Raw genomic sequence first — 22,395 nt, 5'->3', positions numbered from 1 at the left:
GTCCTTTCTGAATCAATCTCTGTGATTCAATCTGTGTGACTATGAGATTTCTTTTCTCAGCCTTTAGGGAAAAGGATGAAGTGCTTTTTTTATTCACTACCCCTACCCTAACCTGATAGTACATTTCTTGTCTAAGGGGGGGTAGACATCAATAATCAAACATAATTGTATGTAATTACTGACAAGGTCAAGGTTCCACGTCCCATCGTTTTTTTTCTCAAATGTCACCAAATGCAGTTAGAGTGGTAGGTATCTCCTAACTCCTTTGAAGTATTAACCTCCAGAGACCCTTGCAGGGACTGTACCTAAGTCCATCATCAGGGCTTTGATTCCTTACTCTCTCTAGATGGCATAGCTGGGTCTTTAAAAGAAACGCCCTTACGGAGTTCAAAATTTAACAAGAAGCAGAATATTGACCTTAAACAGCTAAACAACACCTTTCATCTGCAAATAAAAAGCTCTCATGGTAAGTGAGGCCAAGAAGTCTGTACCAGCTCAAGGCTATGGCCCTCGGCCCCTTAAGCGGCCACTGGCGTCCTTACCCTCAAAAAGATTTCTGAAAAACTTCCTGATTGTCCCCAGATTACCTAGGACGACTCCTCGATGTAAAAGTTCTTCTGGATTGTCAGGATGTACAAAAATCTCTGCAAGGTTTTTCAGACTCCCATTAGTCACCGCCTCAAAACACATCTTAACGACGCTGAACCAGAAACACAGATGAGCCTTATTATAGGCCCCCTGCATGATCACCTCCCTTTCTGATTCCTCCTCCTAGTTGACATTTCCTTTCCTTAGAGGAGTAAGAAAACCTACTTAACTTTACTTCTAGGAAGAACTGTAAATTATATGATCTTCTATCTGAAGAAGACTAGCAGTGTCAGAAATAAGGTTGAAAACCTTTCTCTTAGACACAAGTCTTCAGTCCTCTTCAGGCAAGGACAAATTCCTATTATTACAGTAAAAACCTTCCCCATATTTACTTAGCAATAAAACTGTGCTAGGTGCAATGCATACATTTCTGTAATACATGGGCACTCTAAAACACAGCAGGAAAAAAATAAAAAATAAAAAAATAAAATAAATAAAACACAGCAAGAACTAGCCAAAACAAAACAAAACAAAACAAAACAAAACAGTGTTTTTCTATTTGTTTAGAAAATGAATACTATTAGAACTGAAATGAATCTTAAGAGGTCACTGTCCTCGGTATCCTGAAAAGAAAGAACTTACAACTCATTTCTCAGTAACCATACCTCTGAGGGGAGTTCACCTTCATTAACATCAATCTCTTCTGAATTTTCATCAAAATCTTCCATCTCAACATCATCATCCATAAATTCTGCATTAACTGAGATGAACAGAAGTCCCAGACATAGCCAAAAGCTTTGGAAATGCATACTGATTACCTGTGAAGTTAAAAATTTATCAGTGAAAATAAAAGTTGTGAAAAATATGTATGTACACTTAACAAAGAAATACTTTCTCTTTAATACCTCCTCTATTCCAGGATGGCCTTTAAAATGACTCATTAACAAAATTATTTAAATTATACCTTGAACAAATAAAAATACAAACTTCAAATCCCACAGGACACAGATTCTAGAGCTACCTACCTGCCTCTAAAAACAAAGAGCCAAGGGGCACCTGGGTGGCTCAGTCAGTTAGGTGGTTGACTCTTGGTTTGGGCTCAGGTCATGAGATCCAGCCCCACATACCACTCTGCCCAGCAAGGAGTCTGCTTGTCCCTCTCCCTCTCCCTCTGCCCCTGTGCATGGTCTCTTTCATAAATAAATAAATAAATAAATAAATAAATAAATAAATAAATAAATACATAAATAAATACATAAATAAAATCCTTAAAAAAAACAAGAGCCACATAACACCTAAAGATATCAACAGTGATTATCAAACTCAAATAATATGTGGACCCTTTAAAAAAAAGAAATGAGCATCATGATTCTCAAATGTTTATTTTTTATTACAATCTTGCTTAAATATATATAAACAAACATAGAGTTTCATAATTATTAAACCAAAGTATATTACATATAAGCACAAAAAAACTAAAGAAAAATAATTTTATCACAATTTAATGTGACAGTCTTTTCCTGAATCAAATCCCAGCTTAAAAAAAAAAACAAACAAAACAAAAAAAAAACAAATAAATATGAGACTTATCAGGTTGACTGTATTAAATAATGTTCTTTTACATTTAACATAATACTTTGAAGACTCAATAATCAAACTTTCCCCATTTAAATACTGCAAAATGTCTTTTCCCCATTATAGTATTACTTGAGTAGAAACCAAATATAATTTGGCTGCCCCTTGGCAGAAATATATGATTTGTATAATTATGTTTTGCTCTATTTCCACTAACATGTTAAAATTCAAGTTAAGAATCTGCTTCTTGGTCTCTTTTTTTTTCCCTTTGTTTCTTAAAATTCCACATATGAGTGAGATCTCATGGTATTTGTGTTTCTCTGATTTATTTTGCTCAGCATAATACTCCCTAGTTCTGTGTTGTTGCAAATGGCAAAATTTTTGTTCCTTTGTTATGGCTGAGAAATACTCCATTGTCTACGTACACCACAACTCCACAACTATATCCATTCATCCATCAATGGACACTTGGGCTGTTTCCTTGGTTTGACTATTATAAATAATGCTGCAACAAACATAGGGGTACATATACCCCTTGAATCAGTGGTTTTGTATTTTGGGGGTAAATACCCAGTAGTGCAATTCCTAGATTATAGGGTAGTTCTATTTTAATTTTTTGAGGAACTCCCATACTGTTTTCTACAACGGCTGCATCAATTTGCATTCCCACCAACAGTGCAAGAAGGTTATTTTTTCTCCACATCCTTATCAACATTTGTGTTTGTATTTTGATTTTAGCCATTCTGACAGGTGTGAGGTGATATCTCATTGCAATTTTGATTTGCATTTCCCTGATGATGAGTGATAGTATCTTTTCATATTTGTTGGCCATCTGTATGTCTTCTTTGGAGAAATGTCTGTTCAAATCTTTTCCCCATTTTTAATGGACTATTTGGTTTTTGGGTGTTGAGTTGTATCAGTTCTTCATATATTTTGGATACTAACCCTTTATCAGTTTGCCATTTGCAAATATCTTCTCTCATTCCATAGGTTTTCACTTAGTTTTGTTGATTGTTTCCTTCACTATGGAGAAATGTTTTATTTTTATGTCATCCCAATATCTTATTTTTGCTTTTATTTCCCTTGCCTCGGACACATACTTAGAAAAGCGTTGCTGTGGCCAGTGTCAGATTACTGTCTGTGCTCTCTTCAAGAATTTTTATGGCTTCAGGTTGCACATTTAGGTCTTTAATCCATTTTGAGTTTATTTATGCATGTGGTGAAAGAAAGGTGGTCCAATTTCATTCTTTTGCATGTAGCAGTCTAGTTTCTCCAACACCATTTGTTGAAAACACTTTTTCATTGTATATTCATTCCTCCTTCATCGAGGATTAATTGACCATAGAATTGTGGGTTTATTTCTGAGTTTTCTATTCTGTTTCATTATCTATGTGTCTATTCCTATGCCAGTACCATACTGTTTTAATTACTACTACTTTGTAATATAACTTGAAGTCTGGAATTGTGATGCCTCCAGTTTTGTTTTTCTCTTTTAAGATTGCTTTGGCTATTCAAGGTCCTTTGTGATTCCATACAAATTTTAGGACTGTTTGTTCTAGTTCTGTGAAAACTGTTGTTGGTATTTCAGTAAGGATTGCATAAATGTGTAGATTGCTTTGGGTGAAATAGACATTTTAACAACATTTTTTCTTCTAATCCATGAGCATGGAAATGTCTTTCTGTTCCCTAGTGTTGTCTTGAATTTCTTTCATCAGTGTTTTACAGTTTTCAAAGTACAGGCCTTTCACCTCTTTGGTTACATTTATTCATAGATATTCTATTGTTTTGGGTACAATTGTAAATGGCATGGTATCCTTAGTTTCACTTTCTGCTGCTTCATTATTAGCATATATGAATGCAGCAGATTTCTATACATTGATTTTGTGTCCTGCAACTTTACTGAATTCATTTATCAATTCTAGTAGTTTTTTGGTGGAGTCTTTATAGAGTTTTCTATATATAATATCATGTCATCTGCAAATAGTTAATTTTACTTCTTCCTTACCAATTTGGATGACTTTTATTTCTTTATGTCATCTAATTGCTGTGGCTAGAACGTCCAGTAGTATGTTGGAATAAAAGTGGTGAGAGTGGATATCCTGGTCTTGTTCCTGACCTTAGGGGGAAGCTCTCAATTTTTCATCATTGAGTATTGTGTCAGCAGGGGGTTTTCATATAAGGCTTTGATTGTTTTGAGATATATTCCCTCTAGACCATTTTTTTTTTTTACCATGAATGGATGTTGTGCTTCTTCAGATGTTTTTTCCACATATACTGAAACGATCATATTGTTTCAATACTTTCTCTTATTGATGTGATGTATCATGTTGATTGTTTTATGATTATTAAAGCTTGCAATCTGGGAATAAACCCCATTCAATTGCAGTATATGATTTTTTAAATATATTGTTGGATTCAGTTTGCTAATATTTTGCTGAGGATTTTTACATCTATATTCATGAGATATTGGCCTGTAGTTTTCTTTTTTGGTGATGTTTTTATCTGGTTTTGGCATCAGGATACTGGCCTCATAGAATGAATTTGGAAGTTTTCCTTACTGTTGTATTTTTTGAAGTAATTTGAAAAGAATACGTATTAACTCTTTTTTCAGTGTTCAGCAGAATTTATCTGTGAAGCCATCTGGGCCTATAACTTGGGTTTGTTGAGAGTTTCTTTTACTGATTCCATTTCATTGCTGGTGATTGGTCTGTTCATATTTTTTATTTCTTCCTGCTTTAGTTTTGGTAGGTTACACATATCTAGGAATTTATCCATTTCTTCTAAGTTGTCCAATTTGTTGGACAAAAAACTGTATAGGTTTTCATAATACTCTTAATTGTTTATATTTCTGTGATGTCAGTTGTTATCTTTCCTCTTTCGTTGGTAATTTTGTTTATTTGGGTCCTCTCTCTCTCTCTCTCTCTCTCTCTCTCTCTTTTTTAAACAAATCTTGCTAGAGGTTTATCAATTTTGTTGTCTTTTCAAAGAACCAGTTCCTGTTTCCATTGATCTGCGATTAGAACCCTCCCTAATGAGATCAAAAGTTTATGTGAATATGTGGGCCAGTTAGCCTTGATTTCTTCTACGGAACACTGACTATGTAACACTAAAATTTACTTTGAAAAACGCATGTTTTCGGATGCCTGAGTGGCTCAGCGGTTGAACGTCTGCCTTCAGCTCAGGGTGTGATCCTGGTCCGGGGATCGAGTCCCATATCCGGCTCCCTGCAAGGAGCATGCTTCTCCTTCTGCCTGTGTCTCTGCTTCTCTCTGTGTCTCTCATAAATAAATAAAACACCAATTACCCATAATAAGAATATTCTATATTAAAAAGTATATTAATACAACCCTCTTTATGGACAACATAAAAAATGATGTATGCTGTTATGTGCTAGAAGAGTTTGAGTTTCCTGAATCATAAGTAAGAGGTGTAACTGACATAGGAAATAATTTTTTAAGAAATTTTATTTATTCATGAGAGGCACACAGAGAGAAGCAGAGACACAGGCAGAGGGAGAAGCAGGCTCCCTGCAGGGAGCCCGACGTGGGACTCGATCCCCCGATCCCGGGATCATGACCTGAGCCAAAGGCAGATGTTCAACCACTGAGCCTACCAGGTGCTCCGAGGTAGAAAGTAAATTTAAGGAGATCTTTTTGACTCAATAACCATAGTTAGGTTTATTTAAATATTTTTACTTATTGGCACAGGAATAAGTGCATATGCAAATTGTTTATGAATTGTTAATGATTCTAAAAGCTTTGGTTCTCAAGTTTTAAAAGAGTCCCACTATTTCCATAATGTAATAAAGTGTTTTGCTTGACTCGCTATCAGTAACATTTAAGTAAAACAGAAGTGCATAATAGCAGCAATAATGACCATTAATATCACTGTGATCCATATCTTCCCCTTCAAAATGAACACACACTTTACCTTCTTAATAATTAATTTGTTGGAAAAATATATTCTAAGTGCTTTGTTCTGGTGTATTGAGCTGCTGGGAAAGTTAAAGGGAAATGAAGCACACAGTGCTGTCTCTGGAATCCTATTCTTCAGCCAGAGCAACCCCATTCTATTTTCTGTATTACAATTCTTCCTAACTTTCCTTCAGGAATAAATAGTTGACAAAGCTTCAGGAAAAAAAAAAGTCTAGAAAACCTTTCATCTTAAAAGTCTGTCTTGTCTCTAAAGTTCTATGACTATGATCATGCATTTGCATAAAAGAATGAGCTAAATTGATCTCTGCGGCCCAGGACACGAATAGGATAGGCATTATTACTTCCAACCTAGACACTAAAACAGATTTAAAACTTGGTCAAAGTCACATGGGTTGGAAGACAGAATCTAGAATGTACATCAACATACCATGCTACCTCTTATTTTAATCTTATCCCACTGCATTATTAAATGATTTTGATAAAGCAATGGAAAGAAATTACAAATATGGTAACAGCATATACTTTTGAACCTCTAAATTTACTTCAATTTAATCTAAATTTTCAAATTTAGATTATTGTAATCTAATTACAATAATTAAATAATTGTAATCTAATTACAATTAATAATTGTAATCTATAATCTAAAATAATCTAAATTTCTCAAATTTAGATTATTAGTATTAAGCTATTAAGATATTTACCCAGAAATGACCATATTACCTTACAGAAGTGAAATAGTTAAAAATAAATTCCTATTGGTCACAAACCATCCTGCAGGCAATATGGTTCTACAGATAATAGTCTCCATTTAAAAATGATGTACTTCAAGGTAACTGAGGCTATTTATTCCTTTTAAAAAAGAAAAGCAGACCTAATAGTTTCTGCTTAATTCTTTCTTTTTTTTTTTTTTTAGTTTCTGCTTAATTCTTGAGTGCTCTATTTACTGTTCAGTGATGCACCAGCTGACAACTAAGAATTAAGCCACAAAGGTCACAGTCTCACTTGAACATCATCACGCTATGGTACCAATACGTCATCAAGCTCCAAACAAGCTTGTGAGGTTTGTGACATATCGTTTCTTAAAGGAAGGGGCAAAATATGTCCAGGCCTGCACTGGAGCTTTGAGAGGGCTGACAGTGAGATAATACTACAAAACACAAGTAAATAAATTATGCAGTTAAAGACATTTTTTAATTGTGGTAAAATACACAAAAGTTACCACTTAAACCAATTTTAACCATTCAATTCAGTAGTGCTAAGTACATTTACACTGTTGTACAACCAACCTCCAGAACTCTTTCCATCTTGTAAAACTAAAACTCTGTATCATTAAACCACAGCTTTCTCATTCTCCCTCCCTCAAGCCCCTGGAAACCATCATTCCTTTATTAGTTCTAACATGTTTTTTGGTAGAGTCTTTAGGGTTTTTTTTTTTTTTTTTTTTTTTTTTTTTACATAGAAGATCATGTTATCTATGAATAAATTTCTTCCTTTTAAATTTTCTTTTTTTTTTTTTTTTTTTTTTTGCCTAATTGCTCCTGCTAGGACTTCCAATACTATGTTGAATAGAAGTGATAAAAACAAGCATACTTACTTTGTTCTAGTTCTTAGAGGAAAAGTTTTTGGTCTTTCACCATTGAGTATGGTATTAGTTGTCGGCTTTTCACGTACAGCCTTTATTATGTTGAGGTAGTTTCTTTATGTTCATAGTTTGTCAAATGTCTTTTTTTTTTTTTTTTATGATAGGCACACAGTGAGAGAGAGAGAGGCAGAGACACAGGCAGAGGGAGAAGCAGGCTCCATGCACTGGGAGCCCGACGTGGGATTCGATCCCGGGTCTCCAGGATCGCGCCCTGGGCCAAAGGCAGGCGCCAAACCGCTGCGCCACCCAGGGATCCCTGTCAAATGTCTTTTATCATAACTCCCACTTGTTCATGGCATACAATCTTTTTTAAAAGATTTATTTATTTTATTTTTTATTTTTATTTTTATTTTTTAAGATTTATTTATTTTTTTAAAGATTTATTTATTTTAGAAAGAGAGTGAGAGAACATGCAAGTAGAGGGGAAGGCAGAGGAGAGGTAGAGAGAAAAGCTCAAGCAGACTCCCCACTGAGCATGGAGCCCAACGCAGGGCTCAATCTCACAACCCTGAGATCATGACCTGAGCCGAAATTAAGAGTTAGATGCTTAACCGACTGAAGCACCTACATGCTCTGGTGTATAATCTTTTTAATGTGCTGCAGAATTCTATTTGCTAATATTTTGTTAAGGATTTTTGCACCAGGGATCCCTGGGTGGCACAGCAATTTGGCGCCTGCCTTTGACCCAGGGCGCGATCCTGGAGACCCAAGATCGAATCCCACATGGGCTCCCGGTGCATGGAGCCTGCTTCTCCCTCTGCCTGTGTCTCTGCCTCTCTCTCTCTCTCTGTGACTATCATAAATAAAAAAAAAAAAAAAAGGATTTTTGCACCAATATTCATCAGGGATATTGGTCCATAGTTTTCTTGTAGTTTCTTTGTCTGGCTTTGATATCAGGATAACACTACCCTTACAGAATAAGTTTGGAAGTTTTTCTTCCTCTTTAATTATTCAAAAGAATTAGAGGAGGATTGGTATTAATTTTTCTTTCAATGTTTGATAGACTTTACTAGTCAAGCTATATGCTCCTGGGCTTTTACTTGGCAGGTTTTTGATTACTGAGTCAATCTCCTTACTATATATAGGCCTGTTCAGATTTTCTGTTTCATCATGATTTAGTCTTAATAAATTGTATCTTCTAGGAATTCATCTATTTCATCTAGATTATCCAGTTGTTGGCATATAATTGTTCAGAGTATTCTCTTACAGTCTTTTATACATCTATAGAATTAGGTGAAATGTCCAGTCTTTCACTTCTGATTTTAGTTGAGTCTTCTTTCTTTTCTTATTCAACGTAGCTAAAGGTTAATTTTGTTGATTTTTTCAAAAAACTCTATGTTTCAATGATTTTATCTATTGTTTATCTACTCTCTATTCCGTTTATCTCTCATCTAATCATTATTATTTTCTTCCTTCTGCTAGCTTTAGTTTTTCTAGTTCCTTAAGGTGTAAATTTAAGTTGTAAATTTGAGATTTTTTTTATTGTAAACATCAACAGCCAAACGTTTCCCTATTAAGAAAATTTTCACTGTATCCCATAAGTTTTGGGATGTTGGATTTCTGTTTTCATTTACCTCAAGATATTTTCCAATTTCCTTATGATTTCCTTTTTTTTTTTTTTTTTTTTTTGCCTTTTGGTTACTTAAGAGTGTTTAATTTCCACATGTTTATGGATTTTCCCGTTTTCCTTCTGCTACTGATGTCTCATTTCATTACATTATTATTGGAAAAAATACTATGTAAAATTTCAGTTTATTAAGATTTGGGTTTGCGGGATGCCTGGGTGGCTCAGCAGTTAAGTGTTTGCCTTCAGCCCAGAGCATGATCCTGGGGTCCCGGATCGAGTCCCACATTGGGCTCCCTGCATGGAGCCTGCTTCTCTCTTTGCCTATGTCTCTGCCTCTCTCTCTGTGCCTCTCCAGAATAAAAAAATAAAAATAAAATCTTAAAAAAAAAAAAGATTTGGTTTTGGGCCTAACATGGTTTATCCTACAAAATATTCCATATGCACTAAAAAAAGTAATGTATTTGAATCAATATTCATCAGGGATATTGGTCTGTACTTTTCCTGCAGTGTTTGCCAGGCTTTGAGATATGGGTAATACTGCCCTCATAGAATGAGTTTGAAAGTATTCCTTCCTCTTCAGTTTTTTTGGAAGAGTTGGGAGGAAGACTGATATTAATATTTATTTCAATCGACTGGTATTAATTTTTCCTTGTTGATAGATGGATTGTTCTATGTAGGTCTATTAGGTCCAATTGGTATATAGTGTTGTTCAAGTCTTCTGTGTCCTTATTGATTTTAATGGTTGTCCTAAGTTACCCAAGTTTAGTGCAGCAAGCAATTGTTTATATAGTATAAGGTACAGCATTTAATGCTAATGCTACCCCTTTCCCTGTTTACAAACATAGAAAAGCTAGCAGGTCCAGGATTCTAAGCTTCCCCTGCATTCCTTACTCCATACAGATAGCTGAAATCACCAAACATCATTTGCACCTTCCTGAGGAAGAAGGGAGGCACTAGAGAAGCACATCCATTTTTCTGTGTCTTTGAGCTCGTGTATGTTCTCTGTACTCCTTCTGGTCTGATGCAATAACAGATTAAAGCATAAGTGACTCTGGCTAAGTATGAGATACTACTCTTGCTAATATTTGAAACCAAGACCAAGCAGCCTGTTGAACCTCCAAGAGTTTTCACCAGCATCACCTAAAAGCCCTATTCAATCTCCACTGTGAGCCCACAGTCACAAATTATAAAGTGCAGCTCATTTACTGGTATTGAAGTAATGCTCACTTCTACATCAAAGGTAGCTGGAGCACTAGAAGAAAAGACAATCACAGAAAACCTAATAGTTGTTGTCAAGTGTGAGAGAGAGATTACTGGCTGTGATCACCAAGCTTTCTTCTCTTTTTCCAGCAAATGTGACTGGACTATATTTTCCTTGGAGTTAGGTGAGACCCAGAAAAGCCAATGACGTAGGTGTAGTCTGAAGGCCTGAGAGCCAGGGAAGCCAATGGTTTAGGTTCCAGTCTGAAAGCCAGCAGACACAAAACCCAAACACAGCCAATGCTTCAGCTCTGAGTCCCAAGATGGAAAAAGACAGAAATCCCAGCTCCTCCAGCCAGGCAGGAGGAATCCCTCTTCCTTGCTGGAGGGTCAGCCTTTGTGTTCAATTCAGGCTTTCAGCTGTTGGATGAAGGCTACCCACACTAGGGAGGGCAGTCTGCTTTACTCAGCCTATCAGTCAAATGCTAATCTCATCCCAAAACACCCTCACGTACACACCCAGAAAAATGTCTAAGTATCTGGGCACCTTGTGGTTCAGTCAGGTTGATACACACAATTAACTACCAGAACCACCCACTCTTCCAGAATGGCAGCAACCAGAAATTATCTTAGGTCTCCAGGATATTTTTATTTTCTATTTGAGCATTATCTTAACTAATACATACTTTTGACTAATACTGGGTTTTTTTTTTTTAATCAGAAAAACCTAGAAACAATGAAAACACCTCAAGCAATATAGCGAAAAGTAGAAAAAGAACCATACCAGCAGAAATAATAGAAAATACAATAGAATAATAGAAATGCAAGAGATAGAAATAATAGAAAATACAACTTTCTGGCAGTTCAGACAGTGCAGTACTATAAAACATTCCAAGAAGCCTGGATCTGATCCTAATAAGTGACAAACTACTAAAGTTCTGAGATAACTGGAAGAAACAGAGCTGAAATCCTGGATATAAAAATATCATTTGAGTTATATACTAAGGTCATTTTCAAAATAATGTTTATGTGAACATTATAATGATATACTTTCTTATGTATTTAGGATTTACACTACCTTGGCACACTTCCAAAAATATAGCTTGAGGCATCATGTAAGACACAAAACAGACAAAAATATAAGCCTGCTGAGGACTGGAACTCCTTCTCATTTCTATATTCACACTATCCAAGAGTGCCAGCACATGATGAATAGGAACAGATACACGTTTACAGAATGAATGAATGAATGAATGAATGAATGAATGAATGAATGAATGCCTGAGAGGGAAAAAAGGTCAGGTAGGGGAGGGAAATAGATGTTACTAAGCAACCGACTAGAATGACTTTGTTGTCGAGGCAGTACTGCAGCAATAAATTTAGCAAAAGGGTTTCCATGAAATTAGAGGAAAGCCAGAAATAAAATGAGGGAGTTTTCATTGTCTACAAAAGTCTACAAGATCCGCAAAGAGAAAAATCCTTTTTTAGAATTAACTGCTAGAAAAATTTATGGGCTAAATCCTTATGTAATAGATGTCTGTAACTATTGTCAAGAGAGAAAAATAGTTGTTATATAAATATTTCTAACACTGGCCCTTTAAAGTTTGTTAGAACACTGGTAAAACTAACACAATTAAAGCATTTCTATAGAGGAAAGAGATACTGATCCAAAAGTTTGCATTTTATTATCTAATTTAATATGGGAAAATTAATCATATTTTTATTTTTTAATTAATTAATCATATTTTTAAATTCTACTCTATATCTAAGAAGAGGCATCTCTTACTATGAGTTATTTCAGAATCTTGCTACAGACAGACTTCATTCTAACAACCCAATTTATAATTTACTAGAAAAGATAATAAACAGAAAAATCATATTAAAAGATTTTGTGTTACCATATCACAAAAATAAAATGGGACAAATTCTCACCAAAATTAGAGAGCATTCTTGGAATTCTCCATGTGCTACATGGATCTCTGAAGGATCACAGATGAGATGGAGAGGCAGGAAACTGGCCTCTCAGAAGGCGGCCTTCTTCCAAAGATGCTACAAGACTCCATGTGAAATGCAGCTATTTTCCACAAAAGAAACCAGCATCCTTCAGAATGAGCTGCACCAGAGTTTTATTAATGTTGCGATGGCTGATGTGTCCAGAAATTCAGGGGAGGTCAGCCAGTATATAATAACATTCATCATTCACAAATTCATTTAACAAATATTTCTGATTGCCAGTTATGTGTCCGGAATTATGTCAGACACTGAATTTACAGTCATTAGCAAAACACACATAGTCCTCGATCTCAAAGAGCTTATGGTCTAGGATGGAAAGCAGACATTGAACAAAGAACCCAGGTATTACATGTAAACCACAGTAAGTGATATAAAAGGAAGTAAGTTCTAAGAATTGGTAGTTGAGGAACTGAATTTACATGGTAGGGGGAGAGGTCAGAGGAATCCTCCTTAAGAAAGTTGAAGTGTGGGGATCCCTGGGTGGCGCCGCGGTTTGGCGCCTGCCTTTGGCCCAGGGCGCGATCCTGGAGACCCGGGATCGAATCCCACATCGGGCTGCAGGTGCATGGAGCCTGCTTCTCCCTCTGCCTGTGTCTCTGCCTCTCTCTCTCTCTCTCTCTCTGTGACTATCATAAATTAAAAAAAAAAAAAAAAAGAAAGTTAAAGTGTGATGCAGGGGAGCCTGGGTGGCCCAGGTGGGTAAGCACCGGGCTCCCTGATTTCGGCTCAGGTCATAATCTCAGGATTGTGAGATCAAGCGGGGGGCAGGGGGGCCTCCATGTCCAGTGGGGAGTCTGCTTAAGAATCTCCCTCTCCGTATTACGCTGAGTGAAATAAGTCAATCTGAGAAGGACAAACATTATATGGTCTCATTCATTTGAGGAATATAAAAAATAGTGAAAGGGAATAAAGGGGAAAGGAGAGAAAATGAGTGGGAAATATCAGAGAGGGAGACAGCACATGAGAGACTCCTGACTCTGGGAAACCAACTAGGACTCTGGGAAACCCAACTAGGGGTGGTGGAAGGGGAGGTGGGCAGGCAGTGGGGGTGACTGGGTGACGGGCACTGAGGGGGGCACTTGATGGGATGAGCACTGGGTGTTATGCTATATGTTGGCAAATTGAACTCCAATAAAAAATATACAATAAATAAATAAAAGAAACTTAAAAAAAGAATCTCCCTCTCCCTTTTCCCCTCCCCCTGCTCGCATGCACTCTCTAAATAAATAAATAAATAAATAAATAAATAAATAAATAAAATCATCTTAAAATATTTTAATTTTATTAAAGATAAAGGAGTGATTTCCCTAAGCCAAGGACAAAGGAAGCAGCATATGAGGAAGGAACTGAAGGGGGAAGAGTGGTAGGAGAGAGCACGTGCTGTTGTGAGAACACAGTATTTTTCAAACGCGTTAATTCCAATCTCTGCAGCCCTCTTTGGTGGAGGTATTATGCTTCACTCGCTTATGCTAAGAAAGTGTTTTCTTACTCAAGAACACAGAATACTACTAAGTAGAAGGGACAAGACTCAAAGTTGAGTCTAGTTTCACATGATACATTCCCTTTATTGGGCTCTAGGGTTAGACTGCTTACTAATTTAATCCTTGCCAAAAAGGATTAAAGTTCTAGATCTATAAAATATAAGATTAAATATTTTATATTCCATCCTTCAGACATACAGTCCATTTTCTGTAGCTTTTATATTTGAAAAGCCATATTTTTATATGTATCCAAACTATGATTGATGCACTTATATTTAGTTTAAATGGCTTTTAAAATTGGGGTGCCTGTGTGGCTCAGTGGTTGAGTCTCTGTGTTTGGCCCACATCGGGCTCCTTGCATGGAGCCTGCTTCTCCCTCTGCCTGTGTCTCTGCCTCTCTCTCTGTGTCTCTCATGAATAAATGAAATCTTTTTTAAAAATGGCTTTTAAAATCTTTCTAGCAAAGACTTTAAAGCAGTTCAAGGCTATATAAAAATATAAAAGCCAACAACTTCATGCTAATTCCTTACATTACTATGATCCTTTAAAATTTTATAGATTGCGGGCAGCCCATGTGGCTCAGCAGTCTAGCACTGCCTTCAGCCCAGGGCCTGATCCTGGAGATCCAGGATCGAGTCCCACGTTGGGATCCCTGCATGGAGCCTGCTTCTCCTCTGTGTCTCTGCCTCTCTCTCTCTCTCTCTGTGTGTGTCTCTCATGAATAAATAAATAAATAAATAAATAAATAAATAAATAAATAAATAAACAAATAATAATAAAATAAAATTTTATAAATTGCTTACATAAATTTCAGGATATTTAAGATAAATGGCTTACTATTGGAACAAAAATTATCACATACTAGACAATATAAATGTTTCTAGCTATCTCCTCTCCTTAACAAAAGCTAGAATGTTTTCATTAACTGTTAATACTTCTAATTTCCTACAGTAGATAGAATAATGACCCCCCCCAAAGATGTTCACACCCTAATCCTTGGGTGTTGTGAATGTTAGCTCACATAGCATAAAGGGCTTTCAGGATGGAATTTAGGTTGGTGATTAGCTGACTCTAAAATAGGGGGAGTCTCCTGGATTATCCAGATGGGCCCAGTTACATGGGCCCTTAAAAGTAGAAGAGGAAGTCGGGAGAGACGGGTAGAAGAGATCTGAAGAGTGAGAAGGACTCCACCCGCCAGAGGGACTTTGAAGATGGAGGAAGGGAGCCATGGGCCAAGGAAGGTGAGTGGCTCCAGAGGCTGAAAACAACCCTCAGCTGACAACAGTCAGCAAGGAAACAGGAACCTCAGTTCTACAACTACAAGAAAGTGAAATCTGCCACCAACTGAATGAGCCAGACTTTCCCCCAGAGCTTCTAGGAAGGAATGATAGGTAGCTCGCTGACCAATACCTTGATGCTAGCTCAGTGAAACCTGGCTCAGACTTCTACCTACAGGAAAATTCTGTGGGAAAATTACTGTGGGAAAATTCATATTGCTTTAAGATGCTACGTTTGTGGTAACTAGTTATGGCAGCAATGGCAATGAATACTTTTATCTTTCCCAAGTTCCTTGATTACAGCTTCTTTGAAACTGTTGCTACACACCAAGTCTTTGTTGGTAAGCGCAATAACATTTTTCAACTCTATTGCCTACTGCCCCTCCGGACAGCCTGCTTCCTGGAACCATCTCCTCCTCTGGTTTTCTTGTCATTCCTGATTCTTGATTCTTTTCCTTTTCTCTGCCTTGTTCACAGGCACTTTCTCTCCAATATTCTCTAAATGTTGCTATTCCTTCGGGTTCTGGCCCCAGGCCCTTTTCTTACACTACATATACTCTTGGCTTCTACCTATAAAAGCTAGCCAGGGACTCCCAGATCTTATCCGCAGCTCAAAAGTCACTCCTTTCACTGATTTCACTCAAATCACTATATATCTTCAAGGTTGTCCCAAAATTCTGCTAATCTGAACACAGTCTTTCTGCCCAACCCTGCTTCTCTATCTTCTGAATGCTCTTACTCCATTAACTACCTCCAGTCACCCAAATCAGTTCAGTTACTTTGCCATTATCTTAAGATGATTGTTTCTCACTGATCCCCTGTGTCACTGGTAGCCAAACGCATTTGAGTATCTCTTAAATGTCTTGTTCTATCCCCAAGCCACAGCCTTACTTAGGAACCTATCCTTTCTGGAGTGGATTAGCAAACTCTCGCTTTGCCTCTTGACTTTCAGTCTTGCCAATCTCTAAATCTATCTTCCACCTTCTCCCTAGCATGTTTTCTTATTTTTTTTTTAAGATTTTATTCATTTATTTGAAAGTAAGAGAGAGAGAGAGAGAGCATGAGCAGGTGGGAGGGCAGAGGATGAGGGAGAAGCAGGCTCTGTTGGGCTCCATCGTGGGATGGAGGACCGTGAGATCACAACCTGAGCTAAAGGCAATACTTCTCTGTAGTTCTCAGGATAAATTCCGTCCTTGTAAGATTCATTCCTTTCACCCTCTGCCACACTCACCTACGTTAATACATGAATACTTTTCTGTACACTATGTCTTCTAACTGTGATGCCTTTCTACTGTTCAGTCTCAGAGGCTGACTGAGGAGGACTCATCCAACACTGGCATGCTTCAAAAGATGTCTTTGAAAAGCATAATTTTTAGAGTTTTCGTTGTCCTGCAGCTTCAGGAGGAACTCAACTACAGAATGATACAACAGAAAGTACACTGACCTTGGCACCATCACACCAAGCTCCTAGCTCTAATATTAAAAAGGCAGGAGGTTAAAACTGCCTCGGGCTTGTTTTGTTCTTCATTTGCCAAGTGAAAGGGTTAAAATAGGGGATTTAAAACTCCATGAAAATGGACAATTCTAGTTTTCGAATTAAGAGCACTAAAACTTACTAGGCACTGGAAAGCAGTAAGGCTAACTTAGAACGCTGCTCAATTTCTGGAGATCCATCAACATACTTAGGTCACTCATACACAGTAATTAACTTTACCAACTAGATAATCTAGATGATCTTGTTCTAAGGCTTTGGGGATTGGTCTAAATAAATGGAAGATCAAACCAACTAGATGTGAGGGCGAAACTGTACAGTGAAAATAGGCCACTTTGCAGTTACCAAAGGAAGGCTACCTGCAGTGACTTAAATGGCCTAGAGTAAGGTAAAAAATTTTAAAGCAAGCAAAATCTTAAGGCCAGATCAGGGTTTTGATGGCTTTCATGCATCAAAAAGTTTCAAAACAATTCTTTTTCTAATCTGAGACATTTTCCTAGGGCCACTTTTCTCTCTCCCCCTTCTGAACTTTGTTGCCACTCGCTTTTAAAATCTTAAGCAAGTTAAATAAATAAATAAATAAATAAATAAATAAATAAATAAATAAATAAATAAATAAAAATCTCAAGCAAATGCCTCCCGGTTGCTTGGGCGAGGCTATAAATAAAATCGGCTAAAGTGTCCGATTGATGGTAAACAGGCTTTAGGCGATAATGAGCTGAGTAATTAGGGCGCGGCTGGACTCCACCCAGCGCTCCCGCTCCCTCCTCCCTGGGGGCTCTCCGCCCTTACGGAGGCGCGGACTGCGTGCCCGGAGCCTTTGGGGGCTTGCTCACATTTTTGTGCAAAGTGGCGCGTGGAGGGAGCGGCGCCCTCGCACGCCCCGGCCGGCCCTACACCCCTCGGGAGCGCGCCCCGGGGCTCGAGCTTGGAACGGGGCTGAAATGGTAACCGCTGGGGTAACGGCGGTCGGCGCGGCGCCGCAGGTGGACGCGGCAGGTGCACGCGGCAGGTGGACGGGGCAGGTGGACGCCGCATGTGGACGCGGCAGGTGCACGCGGCAGGTGGACGCCTTAGGTGGACGGGGCAGGTGCGCGCGGCAGGTGCATGCGGCAGGTGGACGGGGCAGGTGGACGCCGCATGTGGACGCGGCAGGTGCACGCGGCAGGTGGACGCCTTAGGTGGACGGGGCAGGTGCGCGCGGCAGGTGGACGGGGCAGGCGGACGCCGCATGTGGAAGCGGCAGGTAGATGGGGCAGGTGGACGGGGCAGGTGCACGCGGCGGGTGGACGGGGAAGGTGGACGGGGCAGGTGCGCGCGGCAGGTGGACGCCTTAGGTGAACGCAGCAGGTGGACGGGGCAGGTGGACGCGGCGGGTGGACGCGGCAGGTGGACGGGGCAGGTGGACGCGGCGGGTGGACGCGGCAGGTGGACGGGGCAGGTGGACGCGGGACCCAGCGCGGCACCAGCTCGGCCGCCCGGCGCGGGCTTCCCCCCCGCGGAGAGCCGCCAAGCCCCGCGCCCGGGCGCCTCCATCCCGGAGCCTGACTCCCCCTGCGGGGCCCCGCGGTCGCCGAGGCCAGGGGAGCGGCCCGGAGCCCCCGCCCGGACTCCCGACTCGGCACCCCGGCACGAGCGCAGGGGGCGGCGGGGAGGCGGCCCCGGCCCCACGCACCTGTGTTGCGGGCCCGTGTTCGGCAGCGGCAGCTCCGATGTCCGAGGCGCTGCCACCCGGTCCCGCTCGCCCCAGGCCAATCCCGCCGGCGGCCGCCCAGCAGCGACTGCCAACCGCGCATGCGCGTGCGGCCCAGGCGGGGAGCGGCGGCGGGAGGCGCGCGGGGTGCACCTGCAGCGGGGGCCCAACCGCCGCGGGGCCGCTCCTCCCGCCCCGCCCCCGCCCCCCCCCCCCCCGGGCAAACGGCGGCAGGCGCGGGCCCCCTGGCAGGGGGCGGGCCCTCAGGACCCCAGGCTTTGCCCCCCGAGGAGCACCTGTCGCCCGACCCCGGGCTCCCAAGGGGATGGAGCTTTACAGACCCCCCCCCCAACAGCGTCCAGTTAGTACCCCAGGCCTTCCCTAGAGCCCTGGATGTCCAGGGATGCCAGGTCCCTGCGCTCCGCAGGGAGCCTTCCCATTGGAAGGGGGGGGTGATAAATACGGATTAAGTGTCAGCATAACAAATGCATTCTCCTTTCCGAAATGCTCTTAATAAGAATCGGTGACATTTATTGTGCTCACCGTACTCCAGGGGCTTGACATTCATTATTTCGTTTAACCGTCACAACCCCCCAGGCAAGGAACTGAATGAAGATCCTCATTTGCTCGAGCCTTGGATTGACAAACAGGGTTCGAATCCAGGTGTGTCCCTCTCGGAGCCTGTACTTTTAACAAACCACACACCGAACATAAAAGTATAGCATAGAGGTGAGATTGAATCACAAGCTTCTTTGCCCCCATCCAGTTTACCATGTAGCTTTCACCAATCTTTGATAGTAAATCTTGACTGGATTTGAATGGCTGCGATGTATATGGTAGGCATGGGTTGGACTCTGAGAAGGTGCTGAGCTGTTTTCCAAAGTGGCTGTTTTTATGCTCCCACCAGTAACGTAGGAGAGCTCCAGTTCTGCTACATTTTCACCATTGCTTGGTACCAGGTCAGTCTAGGTCTTTCCAGAGGTCAATCGATGATGCCTCACTGTAGTTTTATTTTTATTTTTAAAGATTTATCTATTTGAGAGACAATGCAAGCAGGGGAAGGGGGAGAGAGAGAGACAGTCTCAGGCCGACTCCCTGCTGATGTCTCACTGTAGTTTTATTTTTATTTTTAAAGATTTATCTATTTGAGAGAGAGACAATGTGAACAGGGGAAGGGGGAGAGAGAGAGAGAGAGAGAGAGTCTCAGGCAGACTCCCCGCTGAGTGCAGAGCCCCAGGCAGAGCTGGATCTTAAGACCCTGAGATCAGGACCTAAGCTGAAATCAAGAGTCTGGGTGTTATGCTATATTTTGGTAAATTGAACTCCAATAAAAAGAAATTAAAAAAAAAAAAAGTCTGTTGCTCAACCCGCAGAGCCACCTAGGCCCCCCTCACTGTGGTTTTAAATGCTATGTAGTTGCCTCACATACCACCAAATCCCCTCCATAGGAGTCCTATCATTTTGTATCCCCATTGACAGTATATGAGAATGTCTGTTGCTATATAACTTCACCCAAACGGAATCCACTGGCTAGGTTTTGAATTTTTGTCAACCTGATGATGGGGCAGTTTTTGATATCTCATTGTAGTTTTAGTTTTTACTTGTGAGGCTGGATACATTTTTATATATAAGGGCAAGTTCTTCCTTTTTATTGCATCCAGATTTTGAGTCATAGTTAAAATACCTTTTCCAACTCCCAGGTTGTAGAGAGATTCACCCATATTTTCTTTTAATGCTTGTATAAATTTATTTCTGATTCACTTGAAGTTTATTTTCGTAGAGCACGTGAATCTTGTATTTCTCCAAATGTCCATCCAGTTGTCCCAATGTCATTTATCAGAGCATCTCTTTGCCCACTGATTTAAGATACTGCTTTTATCATTTACTAAATAACCATATGTGGTTGAGCCTATTTCTGGACTTTCTATTCTATTTCATTGATTTGTCTACTCAAGTGCTAGTACAAAGTACCACACTGTTTTAATAATAGAGGCTTTGAAAAATATTTTAGCATCTGGTTCCCCTAGATTCCCTTCTGGCTCTTCCTTCAGAGCTTTTCTAGACATTTCTGAATGTTTTTTTTTTCCCATATGAACTTTAACATCAATATGCCAAGTTTCAGATTGTTGGCATATTTATCAGGATCACAATAAAATTGTAAGTCAACTTAAAAAGAACATTTTGATGAGATGTCCTATCCAAGAAGAAAGAAATTGCTTGAGTCTCTTGGAACTTTAGGAGTGTTTTATAGCTTTCTTTGTATAGTTTTGCACGTTTATCTCCAGATCACTGAGATTTACATACAGTAAACATCATTCATTTAAAGTTTACAATCTGATGAGTTTTGACAAGTGTACACACTTCTGAAACCACTTCCACAATCAAAAGATGGACTATCACTTCTAAAAGTCTCCTGCTTTTGTACATTTTTTCTTAGGTTTATTCCTAAATATGTTTTTCACTGCTATTAGAGGTTTTCTCATTCATCACATATTCTAAGGGTTTATGATCACTTTTAAGAACTTATTCATTTCTGGATGTTAAATTTATATTCTGATATCTTGCTGAATTATTTAGATTTGTGATTAAGTCCCATGATTTTTTCCACTTAGAGTATCATGCTATCTTTAAATAGAACTTTACTTTTTATTTTCCAACTCTTGTGCCTACAGTTGTTTTGGCTAACATTGCCAGAACAACCTAACAGTCCTAGAGATAGTGGGGATCATTTGCCCTATTAGTAGAAATGCTAATAATAGCCTAGAAAGGCTAGTAAAAATGCCTTGCGTTTCCCCGTTAAATAAAAAGACATTTTTAGGATTGAGGTACATGCACTGTGTCTATCATTGTCATACTTAGCAAGTTAAAATATAGGACAACCAATGAGAATCTAATTTCATATAAAGAATTTTTAGTACATATATTTTTCATATGTGAATTTCATCTGGCCCATAATTTTGTGTTGAGAAAGCATCCATTCATTGCAATTTTAATATTTTTTAAAAGATTTTATTTATTCACTCATGAGAGACACACAGAGAGAGAGGCAGAGACACAGGCCGAGGGAGAAGCAGGCTCCCTGCAAAGAACCCGATGTGGGACTCTATCCCTGCAAGGCCTGATGTGGGCCTCAATCCGGGACCCTGGGATCACTCCCTGGGCCAAAGGCAGACACTCAACTGCTGAGCCACCCAGGCGCCCCTTTAATATTCTTATAGAAAATAGTTAAAAATAGGTGTTGCATTTTTCAAAGGCCCTTTCAGCATCTGTAATCATACGATTTTTCTCCTTAAGCCTATTACCAAGAATCCTACCCAGATTCTTGCACTCCTGAAACAATTTTAAAACATTGGGACTCTCCGATTTCTCAAAGTTCAGTTAGGTTCCCTTGTGCAATCATCTGTACCTGCTGTCTCTTTGTCCCTATGTCTCCATAATTAGTTCTATTTCTTCTATGAAAATTCATTGATTTATACTTTGTCTCTATTCACATCAATTTCGGTAAACTAAATTCTCCCAAGAAATCCTCATTTTACCTGGACTTTTATTTTTTTTTTAAAGATTTATTTATTCACGAGAGACACACACAGAGAGAGGCAGAGACACAGGCAGAGGCAGAAGCAGGCTCCATGCAGGCAACCTGACGTGGGACTCAATCCCGGGTCTCCAGGATCAGGCCCCGGGCTGAAGGCGGCACTAAATCGCTGAGCCACCTGGGCTGCCCCTTACCTGGACTTTTAGAAAGAAAACTAGTATCAGCAAAACAAAAACCCCTTACATAAACTTCCTCATTGGAAGTTTGTATACTGACAGTATATTGACGTATACTGTCAATGGGGATTCATTGTCTATGACTGGCTATTAATAACATAGCATTGGGGATCCCTGGGTGGCTCAGCGATTTAGCACCTGCCTTTGGCCCAGGGCTTGAT

At 39.7% G+C, this 22,395-nt stretch overlaps 1 protein-coding gene across 2 annotated transcripts in view; it reads right to left on the bottom strand.

The window, feature by feature from the left end:
- The window catches only part of CLGN (calmegin), a 48,860-nt gene extending 29,832 nt beyond the window's left edge, over positions 1-19,028 (bottom strand). The window contains exons 1-2 of one of the 2 annotated variants that reach the window (XM_025462299.3): positions 19,007-19,028; positions 1,254-1,406 (exon numbers count right to left, since the gene is read on the bottom strand). In XM_025462299.3, the coding sequence (XP_025318084.3) occupies positions 1,254-1,406; positions 19,007-19,027 (174 nt within the window). In that variant the 5' untranslated portion in view covers position 19,028. Of the gene's footprint in view, positions 1-1,253; positions 1,407-18,445; positions 18,585-19,006 lie in introns of those variants that run through there. The other variant, XM_025462300.3, reaches the window with a different exon arrangement.
- Between the last annotated feature and the right edge of the window lie 3,367 nt (positions 19,029-22,395).

This window comes from Canis lupus, chromosome 19 (assembly GCF_003254725.2).
Source record: "Canis lupus dingo isolate Sandy chromosome 19, ASM325472v2, whole genome shotgun sequence".
NCBI classification, from domain to species: Eukaryota; Metazoa; Chordata; class Mammalia; order Carnivora; family Canidae; genus Canis; species Canis lupus.
Note: the sequence above shows the minus strand (reverse complement) of the source record. Positions and strands in the feature narration are given on the sequence as shown.